Below are 23,373 nucleotides of genomic sequence, written 5' to 3' on the forward strand. Positions count from 1 at the left end.
TAACCCTAACCCTAACCCTAACCCTAACCCTAACCCTAACCCTAACCCTAACCCTAAAACCTAAACCTAACCCTAACCCTAACCCTAACCCTAACCCTAACCCTAACCCTAACCCTAACCCTAACCCTAACCTAACCCTAACCCTAACCCTAACCCTAACCTAACCCTAACCCTAACCCTAACCCTAACCCTAACCCTAACCCTAACCCTAACCCTAAACCTCGGTTAGGGTTAGGGTTAGGGTTAGGGTTAGGGTTAGGGTTAGGATTAGGGTTAGGGTTAGGGTTAGGGTTAGGTTTTAGGGTTAGGGTTAGGTTTTAGGGTTAGGGTTAGGGTTAGGGTTAGGGTTAGGGTTAGGGTTAGGGTTAGGGTTAGGGTTAGGGTTAGGGTTAGGGTTAGGGTTAGGGTTAGGGTTAGGGTTAGGTTAGGGTTAGGGTTAGGGTTAGGGTTAGGGTTAGGGTTAGGGTTAGGTTTTAGGGTTAGGGTTAGGGTTAGGGTTAGGTTAGGGTTAGGGTTTAGGTTAGGGTTAGGGTTAGGGTTAGGGTTAGGGTTAGGGTTAGGGTTAGGGTTAGGGTTAGGTTAGGGTTAGGGTTAGGGTTAGGGTTAGGGTTAGGGGATTCGTCATCTGGCGCCTGGCTTACCTCGAATGGCGCCTGGCTTACCTGTATGGCGCCTAGCTTACTTTGAATGGCGCCTGGCTTACCTGTATGGCGCCTTGCTTACCTCGAAGGGCGCCTTGCTTACCTGTGTGGCGTACCTATCTGTCGAGATAAGAAGAGTGTGACCTTCAAAGATACTTTTGCTTTTAAAGTACGGCGTTTATTAAAGATCTCCTTTTTTTGTACGAAAGTAGGGGATGGTCTTTGTAGATACCTCTTAGCAGACGGTGACTTTCTATTAAGTGCCATTTATTTATTTGAATGGTACTTAGGTTAGGCACAGAAGGGCGATATTCTGTAAGAAAGAGCAAAATGTTTTTGCGCTTTTCTTGTTTGTTTTGTAGTGCCGACATACTTTCGCTGAAATTGACTTCTAGAGTTAGGTTCATTGTTGTCATGCAACATTGTAGCTTGCGAGTTGTTTATTAAAAAAAAAAGAAGGAAATGTTTTAACTAATTCGTAAACTGGATTGTTTTTAACTCAGAAGGTAAGAGTACAGAAATAACTCCAGTGCGAGTTAATGAAGAATTCGATGCTAAATTCTTGTTAAAACCTGCGTGAAATGATCATGAAATTTTGAAATACTAAAGGGAGTTTACCTAGGCAAGCCGTAATATTTTTAGAAAATGTCTCTGAAAAAATTTTTTGAAAAAAAAATTTATTTTAAAACACATATTAAAATGGAAACACAGAATATATCAAATTTAAAAAACCAAACTCATTTTTACTCTCGATGGTGGGGAAACATAACAAATTATTTGGAAGGTTGGAATTTTTTTTTTTGGAACATGTTTACCCCAAAAAATGACAACCAAGAGAAATCAACAGAGAGAAATGAAACAACAAGAGTCAAAGAAACAGAAAGCGCATTGAATGGGTTTGCGAAACAATACCGAATTGAGGCAAATGGAATTCACGGAACATTGGAATTCATGGAGATTATCAAACCAGAAGTTCTTCAAATAATGAGAGAAAATTGACAGACAAGGTTTTTGGCTGTTATCATTTGTTATATGTCAAGAGAAGGGTTATTCAGTGAAAGAGTTGACTATATGGATAAATATTTCCATTCTGGAAGGGCTGCAAATCTTGAGAGAACTGATGAAAAAGAACTCTTTGACACTATGATTAATATTATCGAAGAAAAATTTTAAAATTTTAAAGAAAATGGATCAAACTGGAATTTGGATAGAGTAAATTATCTTGACATTTATGTAACACAATTTATCCCACTCAGAGGCACATCCTGGATTCCCCTTCCAAAACAACTAGCAAACAAAAAAGCAATTATCAATTTGAAAAATGAGGATAATGAATGCTTCAAATGGTGTGTGACAAGAGCTCTTTTTCCTGCCAAGAATAATGCAGAAAGAATTGATAGAAATCTCAGAGAAAATTCCAAAAGAATCAATTGGACTGGTTTGAAATTTCCTCTTAATTTGAAAGACATAAAACATTTTGAAAAATTAAATCAAAACATTTCTATCAATGTCCATGGTTATGAAAAAGTTGTTTATCGTCTCCGGATTTACGAGGGAGAAGTAAGGCAACACCAAATCAATCTTCTTTTGATTGAAAAAGAAGGAAAAAAGCATTATTGTCTCGTGAAAAACATGAGCAGGCTGTTTTCAATGCAAATTTCAAAACACAAAGGATCAGTTCATATTTGTTTCAGATGTTTAAACCCTTTTCTCAACGAAAATGCATTGAACATTCACAAAGAAATTTGTGAAAGCAATGAATTCATCGAAATGCCAGAAAAGGGAACTTTCATACAATTCAAGAATCACATTCGCTCGCAAAAAATACCATTTGTAATTTATGTTGATTTCGAGTGCCTTGTTGAACCCATCAGCGGATGTCAACCGAATCCAGAAAAGTGTTTCACCAACCAGTTTCAAAAGCACCCACCTTGTGGGTTTTGTTATCACATCAAATGCTCTTTTGATGAAAAGCTTTCAAAAACTGTGACATATCGAATGAAAAATGAAGAAACTGAAGACATCACCAAAATATTTGTTGAAATGATTGAAGATGATATAGCAAGGATTCAAAGTATTCCACCAAAGCCAATAATTCAAACAAAAAATGATTGGGAAGATTTCAAAAATGCAACAAAATGTTGGATTTGTCAAAAAGAATTTGATGAAAACGAAGAAAAAGTCAAGGATCACTGTCACTTCACTGGAAGATTCCGTGGAGCAGCTCACAACTCATGCAATCTCCAATTCAGAAAGCCAGGGTTCACTCCAGTGATTTTTCACAATCTTCAAAATTATGATGCACACCTTTTTGTCAAGAATCTTGGGAAAACACATGGAGACATAAGATGCATTGCAAAGAATGAAGAAAAATACGTATATTTCATTCACAAAAAAAATCGTTGTTGGCCATCATCTCAACAAAAAAGGAGAACTGAAAGAAAAGAAACACGTCATCAGGTTCATTGACAGCTTCAAATTCATGGAATCTTCTCTTGATGCATTGGTCAAGAATCTGGAAAGAGACAAAAAGATTGAAACAAAAAAAAGTCTCCTCAAAGAAAAAAATCAAGGAAAGACAAAAAACCCTGAAAGATGACTCCTCCGAAGGAGAAGCCGGCGCTCCGTACGGAGAAAAACTAACTCAAGAAGAAAAAAAAGAATTGGGAGAAAAACTCAACCTTCCTTCAAAAAAGGGAGTTTATCCTTATGACTTTATGGACAACATCAAAAAATTTGAAAAAACAAATCTTCCACCAAAAGAAGAATTTTTCCAAAACTCAACGATGAACACATCACACAACAAGAATTCGAACATGCACAAAAAGTTTGGAAAACTTTCAAATGCAAAAACATGGGAGATTATCACGATCTCTATCTCAAAACAGATGTTCTTCTTCTTGCTGATGTTTTTGAGGAGTTCAGAAAAGTTTGCCTTGAGAATTATGAACTTGATCCAGCATGGTATTTCACATCACCAGGTCTTGCATGGGATGAAGCTTTGAAAAAAACCAAAGTCAAACTCGAACTTTTGACTGACATTGACATGCTTCAAATGATTGAAAAAGGCACCAGAGGCGGTGTTTCAATGATTTCAAACAGACTTGGAAAAGCAAACAACAAATATATGGGAAAAGATTTCGATCCAGAAAAACCTTCAAAATTCATCATTTATCTTGACGCAAACAACCTTTATGGCTGGGCAATGTGTGAACCTCTTCCAACTGGAGACTTTTCATGGGCAAATCCTAAAGAATTTGAAAACTGGCGAAATTTTTCCTGCCTTCTTGAAGTTGATCTTGAATATCCAAAAGAACTTCATGACCTTCACAATGATCTCCCACTTGCCCCAGAGAGAATCATTGTCAACAATGTTGAAAAACTTATTTCAAATCTCAACGACAAGGACAAGTATGTTATTCATCACAGAAATCTCAAGCGATATCTCGAAATGGGACTCAAACTGAAAAAGATTCACAGAATCATCAAATTCAAAGAAGAAGCCTGGTTAAAACCTTATATTGATCTCAATAGAAAACTGAGAGCAGAAGCAAAGAATGAGTTCGAAAAAGATTTTTTCAAACTAATGAACAATTCTGTTTTCGGAAAAACCATGGAAAACATTAGGAAAAGGGTGGACATCAAATTGGTCAACAAGAGAAAGTCAGCATTGCGATTCGCATCAAAACCAAACTTTGAACGTTGCACAATTTTTGACGAAAATTTGATTGCAATTCACATGAAAAGAACAAAACTGGTTTTTGACAAACCAGTTTTTTTGTGGAATGGCAATTCTTGACATTTCCAAAACACTCATGCACGACTTTCATTACAATTACATCAAACCGAAATATTAAGGAAAAGCAAAACTTCTTTTCACTGACACTGATTCTCTTTGCTATGAAATCAAAACAGAAGACTTTTTCCAAGACATTACCCAAGATGTTAAAGAAAAGTTTGACACATCAAATTTTCCAAAAGACCATTCATCAAACATTCCAACGGGAATCAACAAAAAAGTCATTGGAATGATGAAAGACGAGGCAGGTGGAAAAATCATTGAAGAGTTTGTTGGTTTGAGACCAAAACTTTATTCAATCAAAATGCATGAAGACAAAAAAGAAGAAAAAAAGTGTTAAGGAATCAAAAAATCAGTCATCAAAAAAACAATCACACACCAAGATTTCAAAGATTGCTTTATTTCAAAACAAATCCAAATGCGATCCATGAATATCATCAGATCACACAAACATGAAATTTTCACAGAAAAAGTTTAACAAGATTGCTCTTTCTGCAAATGATGACAAGAGAGTCATCCGAGAGGATGGAATTCACACGTTTGCAAAAGGACATTATAGAATAACAAAATGAATCCAGAAAACATTCAATTTATTGCTTTGATTGTTGGTCCAACAAATTCAGGAAAAACAACTTTTATTGTGAATCTTTTAAAAACAAAATTCAATCAAAAGTTTGATTTCATTTTCCTCCTTTATCCAACCTTCGTTAACAACAAAAACTGGGATAATTTTGCTGAGAATGACAAAGATTTTTTCATTATCATCCCAGAACATCATCACATCAATGACTGGCTCAAAATAATCTCCTTTGCCTTTGAAGGAACGAACATATTGATCATTCTCGATGATTGTGCTTCATCAAAAGATGTGAAAAAAAGGACGAATGAAGTTGTGAAACTTGCTTTTTCTGCAAGACATTCAGGAATCAGCGTTTGGGTTCTCACTCAACAAATGTCAAGCATAGCAAAACCTTTCAGAGAAAACATTGCTTCTTTGATTCTTTTTTTCACTCCATCAGCAAAAGACATGAAAACAGTCTTTGAAAAATTCGCAGGAGATTTGACAAAAGATGAAAAGGAAAAATACATGAAAGAGTTGAAAGAAGTCAAGTTTTCTCATCTTGATTTCTCCCTCAGACATCCTTTTGAAATTTCTTTGAACTGAAAAAAATTTCCATTTGATTTCAAATGGAAATCCAAGAACAAGAATCAATTAAAGAAGTCATGACGCTTCTTAAAACTGAACCCCAACCAATTGAAACAGATCACAGAGAAAATCTCGCCATTTTGGCAGCAAGTGGTCAATGCAAGGAAATGATTGGAGTTGATCTCACACAAGATCAAATCAAAAGACTTTCAAAGAAAGATGTGGAAAAATATTTCAAAAGATGCGAAGCTTCTTTGTCCACAAAAACTTGCGGTGCAATTGTTGAAACATTTTTGCAAGCCAGTGCAAAAGCACTTTGTTTTTTTCAACCTCTTGACCAAGAAACGTTTTTGAGGGGATTGGAAAATTATTTCATTGTCAACAGAGAACTCAATTTGATTGCTGGAAGTCTTTATCTGAAATACGGAAAATACATGACTGCTGCGAGTGCAAGTCTTTTGGCAGCAAACAGTTTGAAACTTGAAGAAGAAGCTGTTAAAGAACCTTTGAAAGAACCTGTGAAAGAAATTGAAGAAGAACTTGATAAGAACCTGTGAAAGAAATTGAAGAAGAACCTGAGAAAAAAATCAAAAATTTTTTTTTTTATTTTTAAATAAAATGGAAAGTCTCCAAAAATTATCAGCGAGAGTCCTTGCAAAAAACAATTTCAACGAAAATTTTTTTTCACAAAAAACTCATGTGTCACTGGGAAATCATAAAAGCAAAAAAACAAGAAATTTTTGATGAATTCGAAAATTTTAAATTTTTTTGTTGGGGAATTGAAAATGCCATTGATTCAATGGAAGGTGACAGTTATGCTCTTTTTACAGAATTACAAAATGCGATAAACAGGCATGATCATGATAAATGTGATGAAATCAGAAATGAAGCAGAGGCAGAACTCGAATTAATGAAACAAAAAAATCAGAAATTATCTCAAAAGTCGAAGAAAAAATTCAAAGGGAAAAAAACTGATGGAAATGATTTCAAAGTTTAATGATTGTGTTGAAGGAGTTGATCAAGAAATTCAAAACACTGAATATGAAATTCTTGATTTTCTTGAGTTTGATTATTTGTTACAAATTGACGCAATCAAACGTCATTTGGAAGAAATAACATTCACTTTTTAATTTTAAAAACATTTCATTTGGTTTCCAAATGAAATTCAATCAATAAAAAACATTCAAGTAATCAATTGCTTGTTGATAATATCTTCTTATTCCATGATATTCTTGCAAATAATCCTTGTCAACATATTCATGAAATGAATCTTGAATTTCTTCAATGTTGAATTCTCTGATTTCTTCTTCCAGTTTTCCTTTTTTTTTGGTCTTTTTCGATAATTAATGGCATATTTTCTTTAATTATTTCATCAAGTTCTTTCAATTTTTTTTGAAGAAATTCAAGGGTATCTTTTCTGTCAAATGCAAGAAACAATGCATGTTCATGAAAATTTGAACAATTTTCTCTTGCAACATTCAAATCTTCTTCAATTTCAAGGCATAATTTTTTGTATTTTTCGAATAATTGCAAAATTTATTGTTTTTTGATTTCCCAATGACACATGAGTTTTTTGTGGAAAAAATTCTCGTCGAAATTATTTTTGGCAAGAACTCTCGCTGATAACGTTTAAAGACTTTCTATTTTATTAAAAAAAAATAAAAAAAATTTCAAAAATTATCTCATGTTAATTTGCATTGATCTCAACAAAAGAAAAAGAGAAACGGAATAACCAAGAAACTTGTGAAAGAAAGGAGTCTTTTTCTCATTTTTAACAAGTTTTTCAATATTCTTAAAGATATCCTTTTTCAACCTCATCTCGTGTTTGAGTCTTGCATTGAAGACTTGCATGAGTCTTGTCTTTGTTTCTCCCGTTTGGTTTCGAAAGAAATGCAATGTTGACTCATGATTTTCTTGAAGATTGTCTTTTTCAAGATATTGCTGATGTCTTTGTCTGTTTTCTTCTGATTCACTTTTGTAATATTCCAAAAGCACTTCAAGTTCTTCTCTGTACAGTTTTTCCATTTTAAATCAATTGACAAGAAATTGAAAAATCATTTAAAATGGAAACTCAAGAACCTGAAAAAATCAAAGAACCTGATTCTGAACAAATCACAACAACAACAAAACAAACAGTTCCAAAAAATCCAGGAAAAATTGCGGCTGGAAAAAAACTTGCTGAACACAACAAAAAAGCACGTGAAGCAAAGAAAAAATCAAAATAAGTCACTCGAAGCGACACTCAAGAACAAAAAGATAACCCTCCATCAACTGAAAACGAAAGCGAACGTAGTGAGCGTGAGCGAAGCGAACAAAGCAGCTCATTTTCACTCACTCAAGTGCTTTCTGTTGCCAGCATTATTGTTTCGATTGCTGGATTGTATTACAAGAGGGAAGAATTGAAACATCTTTTCAAAAATAAAAGCAAAGTGGGAAGTGAAAAAGCACAAAAAGAGTTGATTGATCATATGGTAGAAGTTGAGAGGCAAAATATTGAAACAAAAAAGCTCCAAAATTAAAACAAATGGATTAATTTGTTTTCTGAAATAAAATGTCAGACAATAAACTCGTGAAAACAATGACTGATGCTGCAACAATCACTGGATTGGCTGCAGGATTTGGATGGCTTGCAAAGAAAGTAATCAAAGAACCCATGACTCTGATCCTTCCTCAAATCTCATGAATTATGTGAAATTCACTGTAATCATTGCTGCATCTTTGGCAACAAAAGATTATCTTGAAAAACAAAACATATTGCCAAGTTAAAATGGCAAGCATCGCAATCATGATTGGAGGAGCAATAATCAATGAAACCGCCTTTGTTGGTGGATCATATCTCGCAAATTTCTTTCTGGAGATTCAGAATCAGCCTCACTCGAGGAAAAAAAGAGACACAACCTGGCAGTTGAAAAATATCCAAAAGAACTCGAAAAATACGAAGAAAATCGTGCAAAATTGAATTATTGGATTCAAACAAATGACAGAATCAAAGATGAAGCAAAACAAAATTTCGCAAACACTGACTTTGCTTTGAAGCTTTATCACAAGGTTCATCAACAAAAAATTGAGCATCTCAAGGAACCCCAATTTTCGAACATTTTCCAACCAAGCGAATCTCAAAAACAGGGGGAGTTGATCTTGGTTGGAACATCAGCTTTGGCTCTTGGATTTGCAGCAAGTGATTTCCTTTAAAAATGTCAAACATAAAATTGTCAAAAATTTATTATTCCCCAAAAGGATATTGGAAAGGTCTCCAAGCAGCGAAAAAACTTTCTCAAGAAGCCAATGTTTCTGAAGATGAAGCGAAACTTTGGTTGATGAAACAAGCAATCTGGCAAATCTATCTGCCTGTTCCAAAAAACATCCAAAGACCAACATTTGATGTTGAACTTCCCAATGCAGTTCATCAAGCTGATCTTCTCTTTCTTCCTCACGATAAACTCCCAAGAGGGAGCAAAATCTTTAAATATGCCTTGACTGTTGTTGATGTTGCAAGCAGATTCAAAGCTGCTGAACCTCTCACTTCAAAAGATTCTTCTGAAGTTTCAAAGGCTTTTCAACAAATTTAGAAAGGACTTTTGAAATGGCCAAAAATTCTTCAAGTTGATCCAGGAAGAGAATTCATGGGTGAAGTCACAAGAGAAATGTTGAAACATGAAACAAGAATCAGAGGTCTCTTCAGTCAGCGGAGAACATTTTTCACTCGGTAACGATACCTTGCCTGACGACAAGACAGGGAGGGAGGGGAACTGCTGACCCCTAAGCCATATGAGGCAGCCCCTTTCGCAACCAGCTACTCAATATCTGACTGAATTGCACTGTCATTCATGCACATATAGCTGTGAACAGGTGTATTCCATGTGGTACGTTTTGAGGTTTGAGCATGCGTACGTGCTAAAACTCATATAACGAAGTTTTGGAAGACCGCTTTTATGGAAAACTGAAGTTGCATACTGCTGATTAGATTTCTTAAATCTCGCTGCTTTAATGCTGGAAATCGAGTAAGATTATTTCAAGACAGTATTCCCAAGTCTTTAAAGGTAACAATTCTGCTATTTTTAAAAAAGTGACTTTTTATTTTAAGAGCGGCTTTCCACAAATATCGACCAAGTGGTGGCACGAGTCAAAAAATCGATTTCGTTCATATTTTTCTCATAGCTCGTCGCTAATGAGAAACAAACTGAGCTGTAGTTAGTTTTTCAAAATACCGCTTCCTTTCGAGTAAATATGCGAAAAACGATTTTGTCTCAATTGAGCTCAAAGTCCGCTTTTGGCGGGATGGAATTTTCCTTAACTTTCGAAGGCTCGCGTATCGATCCGCAGACCGTTACTAACCTTCAAATGACATTTATTGCTTTATTAGGTCTTCCTCTTCTGTTTCGCGGGAAAACATTTAAAACCTAAGTTACTTTTACGTCCGAAATAGGTTTAGAAGAACATGCTATAAATGCAAATTTTCAGCAACCACATTTTAGCACTAAAACATTGCCAATTTTACCCATGGGCGATAACTTAGATTTCCCTATAATGACTTTCTATGGCTTCACTTTATACCTATTTATCATAATATAAAAACAAAGCTCTGGGTAAATGAAAATAAATGACCCGCTAGGCTTCAGATTTATCAGCATTTTCTTGAGATTTGGCGATCGAAGCGCAAAAAAGATAGCGTGACAGACTGTCACGGGTACAAATAGTTTTTCCTATTAGAAAAAAATGAAGCGACATTTTTAAAAGGAAGCATTTTTCATTTGCAGTAGAAAAATCTTTGGATCGAAAGTCCGGTAGCGTTACTGACCAATATATATTGCGGCTGCTTTTTATAGATGGAAATTCCAGAGTATCCGTTCGCTCTGATGCGGAGTCCAATTCGTTATTGTGGCTGAATATTATTGTGTTAAAACAAATAATTGGAAAATTTCTTTTCCTCTTTCTTTATCACTGCCATGGATAAATTAAACTAGAAATAGTTTAAACGCAGCAGATTTGAACTACATTAATCTGATTAAAAGTTTCGACTGTTATGTTGAACTGCATCGTTTGCGTGAAATATACGTGAAAAAGCACACGCACACAACGACGACCGTGACAACAACAACAACAACAAAACGACAGAAATCTGAACGTTTAAGGGAAAAAGTAATAACAATAAAAACTGTGAAAATTTAATGAAACCAAGATAGTGGTCAATACTCGTGTTATTAATAATGTTATTTTGCTGCGCTTTTTGATCCTGAAATATTCTTTGTGTGAGGATGAACGTAATTAACTAATTAGATTATTGAACGTCGCAGTTTCAGACCTATGAATAAATTGAATTATTATTACACCAGAGAAACAGTCAGGAACTGTAAACAAAACGGCGAGCATGATAGTTTGCTGTTCTTTTAAGTCGATATTTGGTGGGCCATGTTCGTTTACTCGCAGAGACAGAACAAGGTCCAGCGAGATAGTACCTCTGCTGTCCTGAGTGTGTCATTTCAGTTATGGTTTTCAAGATGTAGGGAACGAGGGCCATGTTTACAACGCCAGAAAACATCAAGACAATGACGATTTGGGCTTAGCTGTTGAGAAACATTTATCACCGAAGACACTTATCGGGCCCGGTTAAGTTACCGGGTCTTTCGAGAAACGGGCCCCAGGGCTTATAAGCCGCGGCAGTTTACGGTATTCCTGGATAAATAGGAGGGAAGGTAGACACAGAAATATCAAAAATGTAGGAGCCGTAGCATGTCCTTATTGCTACTTCGGCCGTCAAATTTGGTCAGTACGTTTGCTAATTAAGTCCCACACCTGATAGAGAGGAAAGGACTTGTTTCTGGAGAGAAACGAAAAAGAACTAAAACAAAATATTGTGTCAACAATATTAAGTCACGAATGATTTTACTTTGTTGGTCTTCGAATATAACTGATGATGTGCCCGTTTCTGAGGTATTTATTCCACGTGCGAAAGTATGGAATCAAACGGACATTACTTACGAAAACTAGCCCCTTAAAATCGTCTGTATCCCCATTGAAATATACATTGAGACATTGCGGAAACATATAAATCTTTATGGTGACACTTCTGGTTCATGGTTGTCACGCAACAGTGTAGCTTGCGAGTTGTTTATTAAAAAAAAAAAAAAAAAGAAGGAAATGTTTATTAATTCGTAAACTGGATTGTTCTTTTACTCAGAAGGTATAAGTACAGAAATAACTCCAGTGTGGGTTAATGAAGAATTCGATGCTAAATTCTTGTTAAAAAACGTGCATGAAATGATCATGAAATACTGAAAACCTCGTCGTCGACACACTAATATGCTTGTATCGAGCAGGAATAGATGAAGAAGATGGCCAAAACTTATGTTTGATTTTTCATTTAGGTATCAGCTTAGTTTCCGTACCTTTGTGTCTCAAATTGACGCACGTTTTTGATTCTCTTTTGGCTTTTTCGCCGGGTATGTCACGCCATTGTTTACAATGCGAATGCCAGATTTTCGACAGGGTAGGTGATAAATTCGAGGCCCTGCGGGTCACTTAAAATAATTTACCCAAACTTTTGTTTTGATGTCATGATTGATAAGTACACAGTGAAGCCATAGAAGGTTATTTTATGATAATCTAAGTTATCGCCCATGGGTAAAATTGCCGGTATTTCAGTTCGAAAATTTGGTTGTGAAAAATTTGCATTTATAGCATGTTGTTCTAGATCTGTTTTGGGCATAAACTGGTAACCTACGTTTTGAATGTTTTTTCTGTAGAACAGAAGACGAAGACCTAGAAAAGATATAGATGTTATTTCATGATCCGTGACTGGCTGTGGATTGATACGCGGCCGGTCAAAGTTAAGGAAAATTCCGCCCGACCAGAAGCGAATTTTGAACTCAACCGAACTAAAAATCGTTTTTCGCTTGTTTACGCGTAAGGAAGCCGTATTTGGAAAAACTAACTGCAGCACGTTTTGTTTCTTACTAAGGCCTACCTATGAGCAAAATATGAGCTAAATCGATTTTTTGACTTGTGCCACCAAAAGTTGATTTCGGTCGATATTTGTGGAAAGCCGCTCTCAATACCTTCTCCACACCACGTTCATAAGAAATGTATGGGGACAAGTTAGGAGAGTTTGTTTTTTGATATTATGGGTTAAAGGGTGAAAAGTGGCTATTTAAGGCTCATTTTTGAGCTTAGGGTTAAAGCGTTAAATTTGGAGCTTAGGCCACGTAGGACAAAATGATTGAAAGCGAAATTCATAGGCCTTATCACGGTTTTGGACACCATTTTGACGGGTAGGCAAACAGGCTTGAAATAACAGTGTTTGTATGGAAATCCGATGTCAAATAATTTTCCTAAAACATCGCTTCTGAAAAATTCATGAATTGGAAACTTTTGGCACTTGGAAAAGGATTTTAAGAACAAAATTGGAGGGATGTAGCTGTGACAGAAAGCGTCCAGTCGTGTTTTGAACTTTCCATACATTTCCCTGTATTTTTTCCCGCGAACTATTTTTAGTAGCAGTTCACAGCTGGTTCGCTATACAGACAAATGTATGGAAAGTTCAAAACACGACTGGACGCTTTCTGTCACAGCTACATCCCTCCAATTTTGTTCTTAAAATTCTTATCGAAATCGGTTAAATTTGAAAAATTTCGAAAATTAGAACAAATGTCTGAAACACGTGAATCCTTCTGTAGTACAACCGAGTTTTAGAGCGTTACGACAGCGAAAATTGAAAACGTCGGCCCGACGTTTTCAAATTTGAACCCATTTTTATTTCGGTCATCTGCCGGCGAAAATATCCCTGGATATGAAAGAAATGTGATGGTATATTTCAGCCACGTTCGACATTCGACATTTAAATCCTAGCAGTATGCAGGATGTTTGTCCGATGAACCTAGTTTAATGGCCTTAGCTCCCACGAGTCTCCTGTAGCTCAGTGGTAGAGCATCCGAACTAGTAATCGGAAGGTCTTAGGTTCGACTCCTGATAGGAGCACTCGGATTTCTTTTTTCCGAGTATGCCTGCGTCACTTTCTAGAATAATCATCATTTTCTTTTTTTTTTTTTTTTTTTTAATCCCTGGATAGTCCAACTTCTTGCATTCTGATAGTCTTGAATTGAAATTTTGGTCATTATATCTTGGCTGCTATCACCAGAATAGCGTCTTTTCGATTTTCAATGTGTTACTAAAATAGCGTGATACTGTCCCTTTAAATATTTACGTGTGAAAAACGCAAAAGCCAATTTTCATTGAAATCAAAGTCGAGCGAAAGGAAATTAACCCATTCGTATGCCGTAGACCGGCTGTCTTTCACATGGTATACTTAAAACATAAGTTTTAATCTCGCAACTTTTTTCTTTTTTTTTTTTTTTTTTGTTGAAATAATACAACAGTCCTGACCAGAGTACCCCATGCACCTAAGGTCTCTTCAGTCAGCGGAGAACATTTTTCACTCGGTAACGATACCTTGCCTGACGACAAGACAGGGAGGGAGGGGAACTGCTGACCCCTAAGCCATATGAGGCAGCCCCTTTCGCAACCAGCTACTCAATATCTGACTGAATTGCACTGTCATTCATGCACATATAGCTGTGAACAGGTGTATTCCATGTGGTACGTTTTGAGGTTTGAGCATGCGTACGTGCTAAAACTCATATAACGAAGTTTTGGAAGACCGCTTTTATGGAAAACTGAAGTTGCATACTGCTGATTAGATTTCTTAAATCTCGCTGCTTTAATGCTGGAAATCGAGTAAGATTATTTCAAGACAGTATTCCCAAGTCTTTAAAGGTAACAATTCTGCTATTTTTAAAAAAGTGACTTTTTATTTTAAGAGCGGCTTTCCACAAATATCGACCAAGTGGTGGCACGAGTCAAAAAATCGATTTCGTTCATACTTTTCTCATAGCTCGTCGCTAATGAGAAACAAACTGAGCTGTAGTTAGTTTTTCAAAATACCGCTTCCTTTCGAGTAAATATGCGAAAAACGATTTTGTCTCAATTGAGCTCAAAGTCCGCTTTTGGCGGGATGGAATTTTCCTTAACTTTCGACGGCTCGCGTATCGATCCGCAGACCGTTACTAACCTTCAAATGACATTTATTGCTTTATTAGGTCTTCCTCTTCTGTTTCGCGGGAAAACATTTAAAACCTAAGTTACTTTTACGTCCGAAATAGGTTTAGAAGAACATGCTATAAATGCAAATTTTCAGCAACCACATTTTAGCACTAAAACATTGCCAATTTTACCCATGGGCGATAACTTAGATTTCCCTATAATGACTTTCTATGGCTTCACTTTATACCTATTTATCATAATATAAAAACAAAGCTCTGGGTAAATGAAAATAAATGACCCGCTAGGCTTCAGATTTATCAGCATTTTCTTGAGATTTGGCGATCGAAGCGCAAAAAAGATAGCGTGACAGACTGTCACGGGTACAAATAGTTTTTCCTATTAGAAAAAAATGAAGCGACATTTTTAAAAGGAAGCATTTTTCATTTGCAGTAGAAAAATCTTTGGATCGAAAGTCCGGTAGCGTTACTAACCAATATATATTGCGGCTGCTTTTTATAGATGGAAATTCCAGAGTATCCGTTCGCTCTGATGCGGAGTCCAATTCGTTATTGTGGCTGAATATTATTGTGTTAAAACAAATAATTGGAAAATTTCTTTTCCTCTTTCTTTATCACTGCAATGGATAAATTAAACTAGAAATAGTTTAAACGCAGCAGATTTGAACTACATTAATCTGATTAAAAGTTTCGACTGTTATGTTGAACTGCATCGTTTGCGTGAAATATACGTGAAAAAGCACACGCACACAACGACGACCGTGACAACAACAACAACAACAACAACAACAAAACGATAGAAATCTGAACGTTTAAGGGAAAAAGTAATAACGATAAAAACCGTGAAAATTTAATGAAACCAAGATAGTGGTCAATACTCGTGTTATTAATAATGTTATTTTGCTGCGCTTTTTGATCCTGAAATATTCTTTGTGTGAGGATGAACGTAATTAACTAATTAGATTATTGAACGTCGCAGTTTCAGACCTATGAATAAATTGAATTATTATTACACCAGAGAAACAGTCAGGAACTGTAAAAAAAACGGCGAGCATGATAGTTTGCTGTTCTTTTAAGTCGATATTTGGTGGGCCATGTTCGTTTACTCGCAGAGACAGAACAAGGTCCAGCGAGATAGTATCTCTGCTGTCCTGAGTGTGTCATTTCAGTTATGGTTTTCAAGATGTAGGGAACGAGGGCCATGTTTACAACGCCAGAAAACATCAAGACAATGACGATTTGGGCTTAGCTGTTGAGAAACATTTATCACCGAAGACACTTATCGGGCCCGGTTAAGTTACCGGGTCTTTCGAGAAACGGGCCCCAGGGCTTATAAGCCGCGGCAGTTTACGGTATTCCTGGATAAATAGGAGGGAAGGTAGACACAGAAATATCAAAAATGTAGGAGCCATAGCATGTTCTTATTGCTACTTCGGCCGTCAAATTTGGTCAGTACGTATGCTAATTAAGTCCCACACCTGATAGAGAGGAAAGGACTTGTTTCTGGAGAGAAACGAAAAAGAACTAAAACAAAAGATTGTGTCAACAATATTAAGTCACGAATGATTTTACTTTGTTGGTCTTCGAATATAACTGATGATGTGCCCGTTTCTGAGGTATTTATTCCACGTGCGAAAGTATGGAATCAAACGGACATTACTTACGAAAACTAGCCCCTTAAAATCGTCTGTATCCCCATTGAAATATACATTGAGACATTGCGGAAACATATAAATCTTTATGGTGACACTTCTGGTTCATGGTTGTCACGCAACAGTGTAGCTTGCGAGTTGTTTATTAAAAAAAAAAAAAAAAAGAAGGAAATGTTTATTAATTCGTAAACTGGATTGTTCTTTTACTCAGAAGGTATAAAAACAGAAATAACTCCAGTGTGGGTTAATGAAGAATTCGATGCTAAATTCTTGTTAAAAAACGTACATGAAATGATCATGAAATACTGAAAACCTCGTCGTCGACACACTAATATGCTTGTATCGAGCAGGAATAGATGAAGAAGATGGCCAAAACTTATGTTTGATTTTTCATTTAGGTATCAGCTTAGTTTCCGTACCTTTGTGTCTCAAATTGACGCACGTTTTTGATTCTCTTTTGGCTTTTTCGCCGGGTATGTCACGCCATTGTTTACAATGCGAATGCCAGATTTTCGACAGGGTAGGTGATAAATTCGAGGCCCTGCGGGTCACTTAAAATAATTTACCCAAACTTTTGTTTTGATGTCATGATTGATAAGTACACAGTGAAGCCATAGAAGGTTATTTTATGATAATCTAAGTTATCGCCCATGGGTAAAATTGCTGGTATTTCAGTTCGAAAATTTGGTTGTGAAAAATTTGCATTTATAGCATGTTGTTCTAGATCAGTGTTTTGGGCATAAACTGGTAACCTACGTTTTGAATGTTTTTTCTGTAGAACAGAAGACGAAGACCTAGAAAAGATATAGATGTTATTTCATGATCCGTGACTGGCTGTGGATTGATACGCGGCCGGTCAAAGTTAAGGAAAATTCCGCCCGACCAGAAGCGAATTTTGAACTCAACCGAACTAAAAATCGTTTTTCGCTTGTTTACGCGTAAGGAAGCCGTATTTGGAAAAACTAACTGCAGCACGTTTTGTTTCTTACTAAGGCCTACCTATGAGCAAAATATGAGCTAAATCGATTTTTTGACTTGTGCCACCAAAAGTTGATTTCGGTCGATATTTGTGGAAAGCCGCTCTCAATACCTTCTCCACACCACGTTCATAAGAAATGTATGGGGACAAGTTAGGAGAGTTTGTTTTTTGATATTATGGGTTAAAGGGTGAAAAGTGGCTATTTAAGGCTCATTTTTGAGCTTAGGGTTAAAGCGTTAAATTTGGAGCTTAGGCCACGTAGGACAAAATGATTGAAAGCGAAATTCATAGGCCTTATCACGGTTTTGGACACCATTTTGACGGGTAGGCAAACAGGCTTGAAATAACAGTGTTTGTATGGAAATCCGATGTCAAATAATTTTCCTAAAACATCGCTTCTGAAAAATTCATGAATTGGAAACTTTTGGCACTTGGAAAAGGATTTTAAGAACAAAATTGGAGGGATGTAGCTGTGACAGAAAGCGTCCAGTCGTGTTTTGAACTTTCCATACATTTCCCTGTATTTTTTCCCGCAAACTATTTTTAGTAGCAGTTCACAGCTGGTTCGCTATACAGACAAATGTATGGAAAGTTCAAAACACGACTGGACGCTTTCTGTCACAGCTACATCCCTCCAATTTTGTTCTTAAAATTCTTATCGAAATCGGTTAAATTTGAAAAATTTCGAAAATTAGAACAAATGTCTGAAACACGTGAATCCTTCTGTAGTACAACCGAGTTTTAGAGCGTTACGACAGCGAAAATTGAAAACGTCGGCCCGACGTTTTCAAATTTGAACCCATTTTTATTTCGGTCATCTGCCGGCGAAAATATCCCTGGATATGAAAGAAATGTGATGGTATATTTCAGCCACGTTCGACATTCGACATTTAAATCCTAGCAGTATGCAGGATGTTTGTCCGATGAACCTAGTTTAATGGCCTTAGCTCCCACGAGTCTCCTGTAGCTCAGTGGTAGAGCATCCGAACTAGTAATCGGAAGGTCTTAGGTTCGACTCCTGATAGGAGCACTCGGATTTCTTTTTTCCGAGTATGCCTGCGTCACTTTCTAGAATAATCATCATTTTCTTTTTTTTGATTTTTTTTTTTTTTAATCCCTGGATAGTCCAAGTTCTTGCATTCTGATAGTCTTGAATTGAAATTTTGGTCATTATATCTTGGCTGCTATCACCAGAATAGCGTCTTTTCGATTTTCAATGTGTTACTAAAATAGCGTGATACTGTCCCTTTAAATATTTACGTGTGAAAAACGGAAAAGCCAATTTTCATTGAAATCAAAGTCGAGCGAAAGGAAATTAACCCATTCGTATGCCGTAGACCGGCTGTCTTTCACATGGTATACTTAAAACATAAGTTTTAATCTCGCAACTTTTTTCTTTTTTTTTTTTTTTTTTGTTGAAATAATACAACAGTCCTGACCAGAGTACCCCATGCACCTAAGGTCTCTTCAGTCAGCGGAGAACATTTTTCACTCGGTAACGATACCTTGCCTGACGACAAGACAGGGAGGGAGGGGAACTGCTGACCCCTAAGCCATATGAGGCAGCCCCTTTCGCAACCAGCTACTCAATATCTGACTGAATTGCACTGTCATTCATGCACATATAGCTGTGAACAGGTGTATTCCATGTGGTACGTTTTGAGGTTTGAGCATGCGTACGTGCTAAAACTCATATAACGAAGTTTTGGAAGACCGCTTTTATGGAAAACTGAAGTTGCATACTGCTGATTAGATTTCTTAAATCTCGCTGCTTTAATGCTGGAAATCGAGTAAGATTATTTCAAGACAGTATTCCCAAGTCTTTAAAGGTAACAATTCTGCTATTTTTAAAAAAGTGACTTTTTATTTTAAGAGCGGCTTTCCACAAATATCGACCAAGTGGTGGCACGAGTCAAAAAATCGATTTCGTTCATATTTTTCTCATAGCTCGTCGCTAATGAGAAACAAACTGAGCTGTAGTTAGTTTTTCAAAATACCGCTTCCTTTCGAGTAAATATGCGAAAAACGATTTTGTCTCAATTGAGCTCAAAGTCCGCTTTTGGCGGGATGGAATTTTCCTTAACTTTCGACGGCTCGCGTATCGATCCGCAGACCGTTACTAACCTTCAAATGACATTTATTGCTTTATTAGGTCTTCCTCTTCTGTTTCGCGGGAAAACATTTAAAACCTAAGTTACTTTTACGTCCGAAATAGGTTTAGAAGAACATGCTATAAATGCAAATTTTCAGCAACCACATTTTAGCACTAAAACATTGCCAATTTTACCCATGGGCGATAACTTAGATTTCCCTATAATGACTTTCTATGGCTTCACTTTATACCTATTTATCATAATATAAAAACAAAGCTCTGGGTAAATGAAAATAAATGACCCGCTAGGCTTCAGATTTATCAGCATTTTCTTGAGATTTGGCGATCGAAGCGCAAAAAAGATAGCGTGACAGACTGTCACGGGTACAAATAGTTTTTCCTATTAGAAAAAAATGAAGCGACATTTTTAAAAGGAAGCATTTTTCATTTGCAGTAGAAAAATCTTTGGATCGAAAGTCCGGTAGCGTTACTGACCAATATATATTGCGGCTGCTTTTTATAGATGGAAATTCCAGAGTATCCGTTCGCTCTGATGCGGAGTCCAATTCGTTATTGTGGCTGAATATTATTGTGTTAAAACAAATAATTGGAAAATTTCTTTTCCTCTTTCTTTATCACTGCCATGGATAAATTAAACTAGAAATAGTTTAAACGCAGCAGATTTGAACTACATTAATCTGATTAAAAGTTTCGACTGTTATGTTGAACTGCATCGTTTGCGTGAAATATACGTGAAAAAGCACACGCACACAACGACGACCGTGACAACAACAACAACAACAACAACAACAACAACAACAAAACGACAGAAATCTGAACGTTTAAGGGGAAAAGTAATAACAATAAAAACCGTGAAAATTTAATGAAACCAAGATAGTGGTCAATACTCGTGTTATTAATAATGTTATTTTGCTGCGCTTTTTGATCCTGAAATATTCTTTGTGTGAGAATGAACGTAATTAACTAATTAGATTATTGAACGTCGCAGTTTCAGACCTATGAATAAATTGAATTATTATTACACCAGAGAAACAGTCAGGAACTGTAAACCAAACGGCGAGCATGATAGTTTGCTGTTCTTTTAAGTCGATATTTGGTGCGCCATGTTCGTTTACTCGCAGAGACAGAACAAGGTCCAGCGAGATAGTACTTCTGCTGTCCTGAGTGTGTCATTTCAGTTATGGTTTTCAAGATGTAGGGAACGAGGGCCATGTTTACAACGCCAGAAAACATCAAGACAATGACGATTTGGGCTTAGCTGTTAAGAAACATTTATCACCGAAGACACTTATCGGGCCCGGTTAAGTTACCGGGTCTTTCGAGAAACGGGCCCCAGGGCTTATAAGCCGCGGCAGTTTACGGTATTCCTGGATAAATAGGAGGGAAGGTAGACACAGAAATATCAAAAATGTAGGAGCCGTAGCATGTCCTTATTGCTACTTCGGCCGTCAAATTTGGTCAGTACGTTTGCTAATTAAGTCCCACACCTGATAGAGAGGAAAGGACTTGTTTCTGGAGAGAAACGAAAAAGAACTAAAACAAAATATTGTGTCAACAATATTAAGTCACGAATGATTTAACTTTGTTGGTCTTCGAATATAACTGATGATGTGCCCGTTTCTGAGGTATTTATTCCACGTGCGAAAGTATGGAATCAAACGGACATTACTTACGAAAACTAGCCCCTTAAAATCGTCTGTATCCCCATTGAAATATACATTGAGACATTGCGGAAACATATAAATCTTTATGGTGACACTTCTGGTTCATGGTTGTCACGCAACAGTGTAGCTTGCGAGTTGTTTATTAAAAAAAAAAAAAAAAGAAGGAAATGTTTATTAATTCGTAAACTGGATTGTTCTTTTACTCAGAAGGTATAAGTACAGAAATAACTCCAGTGTGGGTTAATGAAGAATTCGATGCTAAATTCTTGTTAAAAAACGTGCATGAAATGATCATGAAATACTGAAAACCTCGTCGTCGACACACTAATATGCTTGTATCGAGCAGGAATAGATGAAGAAGATGGCCAAAACTTATGTTTGATTTTTCATTTAGGTATCAGCTTAGTTTCCGTACCTTTGTGTCTCAAATTGACGCACGTTTTTGATTCTCTTTTGGCTTTTTCGCCGGGTATGTCACGCCATTGTTTACAATGCGAATGCCAGATTTTCGACAGGGTAGGTGATAAATTCGAGGCCCTGCGGGTCACTTAAAATAATTTACCCAAACTTTTGTTTTGATGTCATGATTGATAAGTACACAGTGAAGCCATAGAAGGTTATTTTATGATAATCTAAGTTATCGCCCATGGGTAAAATTGCTGGTATTTCAGTTCGAAAATTTGGTTGTGAAAAATTTGCATTTATAGCATGTTGTTCTAGATCAGTGTTTTGGGCATAAACTGGTAACCTACGTTTTGAATGTTTTTTCTGTAGAACAGAAGACGAAGACCTAGAAAAGATATAGATGTTATTTCATGATCCGTGACTGGCTGTGGATTGATACGCGGCCGGTCAAAGTTAAGGAAAATTCCGCCCGACCAGAAGCGAATTTTGAACTCAACCGAACTAAAAATCGTTTTTCGCTTGTTTACGCGTAAGGAAGCCGTATTTGGAAAAACTAACTGCAGCACGTTTTGTTTCTTACTAAGGCCTACCTATGAGCAAAATATGAGCTAAATCGATTTTTTGACTTGTGCCACCAAAAGTTGATTTCGGTCGATATTTGTGGAAAGCCGCTCTCAATACCTTCTCCACACCACGTTCATAAGAAATGTATGGGGACAAGTTAGGAGAGTTTGTTTTTAGATATTATGGGTTAAAGGGTGAAAAGTGGCTATTTAAGGCTCATTTTTGAGCTTAGGGTTAAAGCGTTAAATTTGGAGCTTAGGCCACGTAGGACAAAATGATTGAAAGCGAAATTCATAGGCCTTATCACGGTTTTGGATACCATTTTGACGGGTAGGCAAACAGGCTTGAAATAACAGTGTTTGTATGGAAATCCGATGTCAAATAATTTTCCTAAAACATCGCTTCTGAAAAACTCATGAATTGGAAACTTTTGGCACTAGGAAAAGGATTTTAAGAACAAAATTGGAGGGATGTAGCTGTGACAGAAAGCGTCCAGTCGTGTTTTGAACTTTCCATACATTTCCCTGTATTTTTTCCCGCGAACTATTTTTAGTAGCAGTTCACAGCTGGTTCGCTATACAGACAAATGTATGGAAAGTTCAAAACACGACTGGACGCTTTCTGTCACAGCTACATCCCTCCAATTTTGTTCTTAAAATTCTTATCGAAATCGGTTAAATTTGAAAAATTTCGAAAATTACAACAAATGTCTGAAACACGTGAATCCTTCTGTAGTACAACCGAGTTTTAGAGCGTTACGACAGCGAAAATTGAAAACGTCGGCCCGACGTTTTCAAATTTGAACCCATTTTTATTTCGGTCATCTGCCGGCGAAAATATCCCTGGATATGAAAGAAATGTGATGGTATATTTCAGCCACGTTCGACATTCGACATTTAAATCCTAGCAGTATGCAGGATGTTTGTCCCATGAACCTAGTTTAATGGCCTTAGCTCCCACGAGTCTCCTGTAGCTCAGTGGTAGAGCATCCGAACTAGTAATCGGAAGGTCTTAGGTTCGACTCCTGATAGGAGCACTCGGATTTCTTTTTTCCGAGTATGCCTGCGTCACTTTCTAGAATAATCATCATTTTCTTTTTTTTTTTTTTTTTTTTTTTTTAATCCCTGGATAGTCCAAGTTCTTGCATTCTGATAGTCTTGAATTGAAATTTTGGTCATTATATCTTGGCTGCTATCACCAGAATAGCGTCTTTTCGATTTTCAATGTGTTACTAAAATAGCGTGATACTGTCCCTTTAAATATTTACGTGTGAAAAACGCAAAAGCCAATTTTCATTGAAATCAAAGTCGAGCGAAAGGAAATTAACCCATTCGTATGCCGTAGACCGGCTGTCTT

At 36.6% G+C, this 23,373-nt stretch overlaps 1 protein-coding gene across 1 annotated transcript in view; it reads left to right on the forward strand.

Annotated features, from left to right (window-relative positions):
• Window positions 1-3,495: 3,495 nt before the first annotated feature.
• The window catches only part of LOC146450540 (uncharacterized), a 45,947-nt gene continuing 26,069 nt past the window's right edge, over window positions 3,496-23,373 (forward strand). The window contains exon 1 of the mRNA XM_085100309.1: window positions 3,496-4,052. Within this exon, the coding sequence (XP_084956435.1) occupies window positions 3,496-4,052 (557 nt within the window). The remainder of the gene's footprint in view (window positions 4,053-23,373) is intronic.

The sequence above is a fragment of the Pavona decussata genome, unplaced genomic scaffold, assembly GCF_977016875.1.
Source record: "Pavona decussata unplaced genomic scaffold, jaPavDecu1.1 SCAFFOLD_442, whole genome shotgun sequence".
NCBI classification, from domain to species: Eukaryota; Metazoa; Cnidaria; class Anthozoa; order Scleractinia; family Agariciidae; genus Pavona; species Pavona decussata.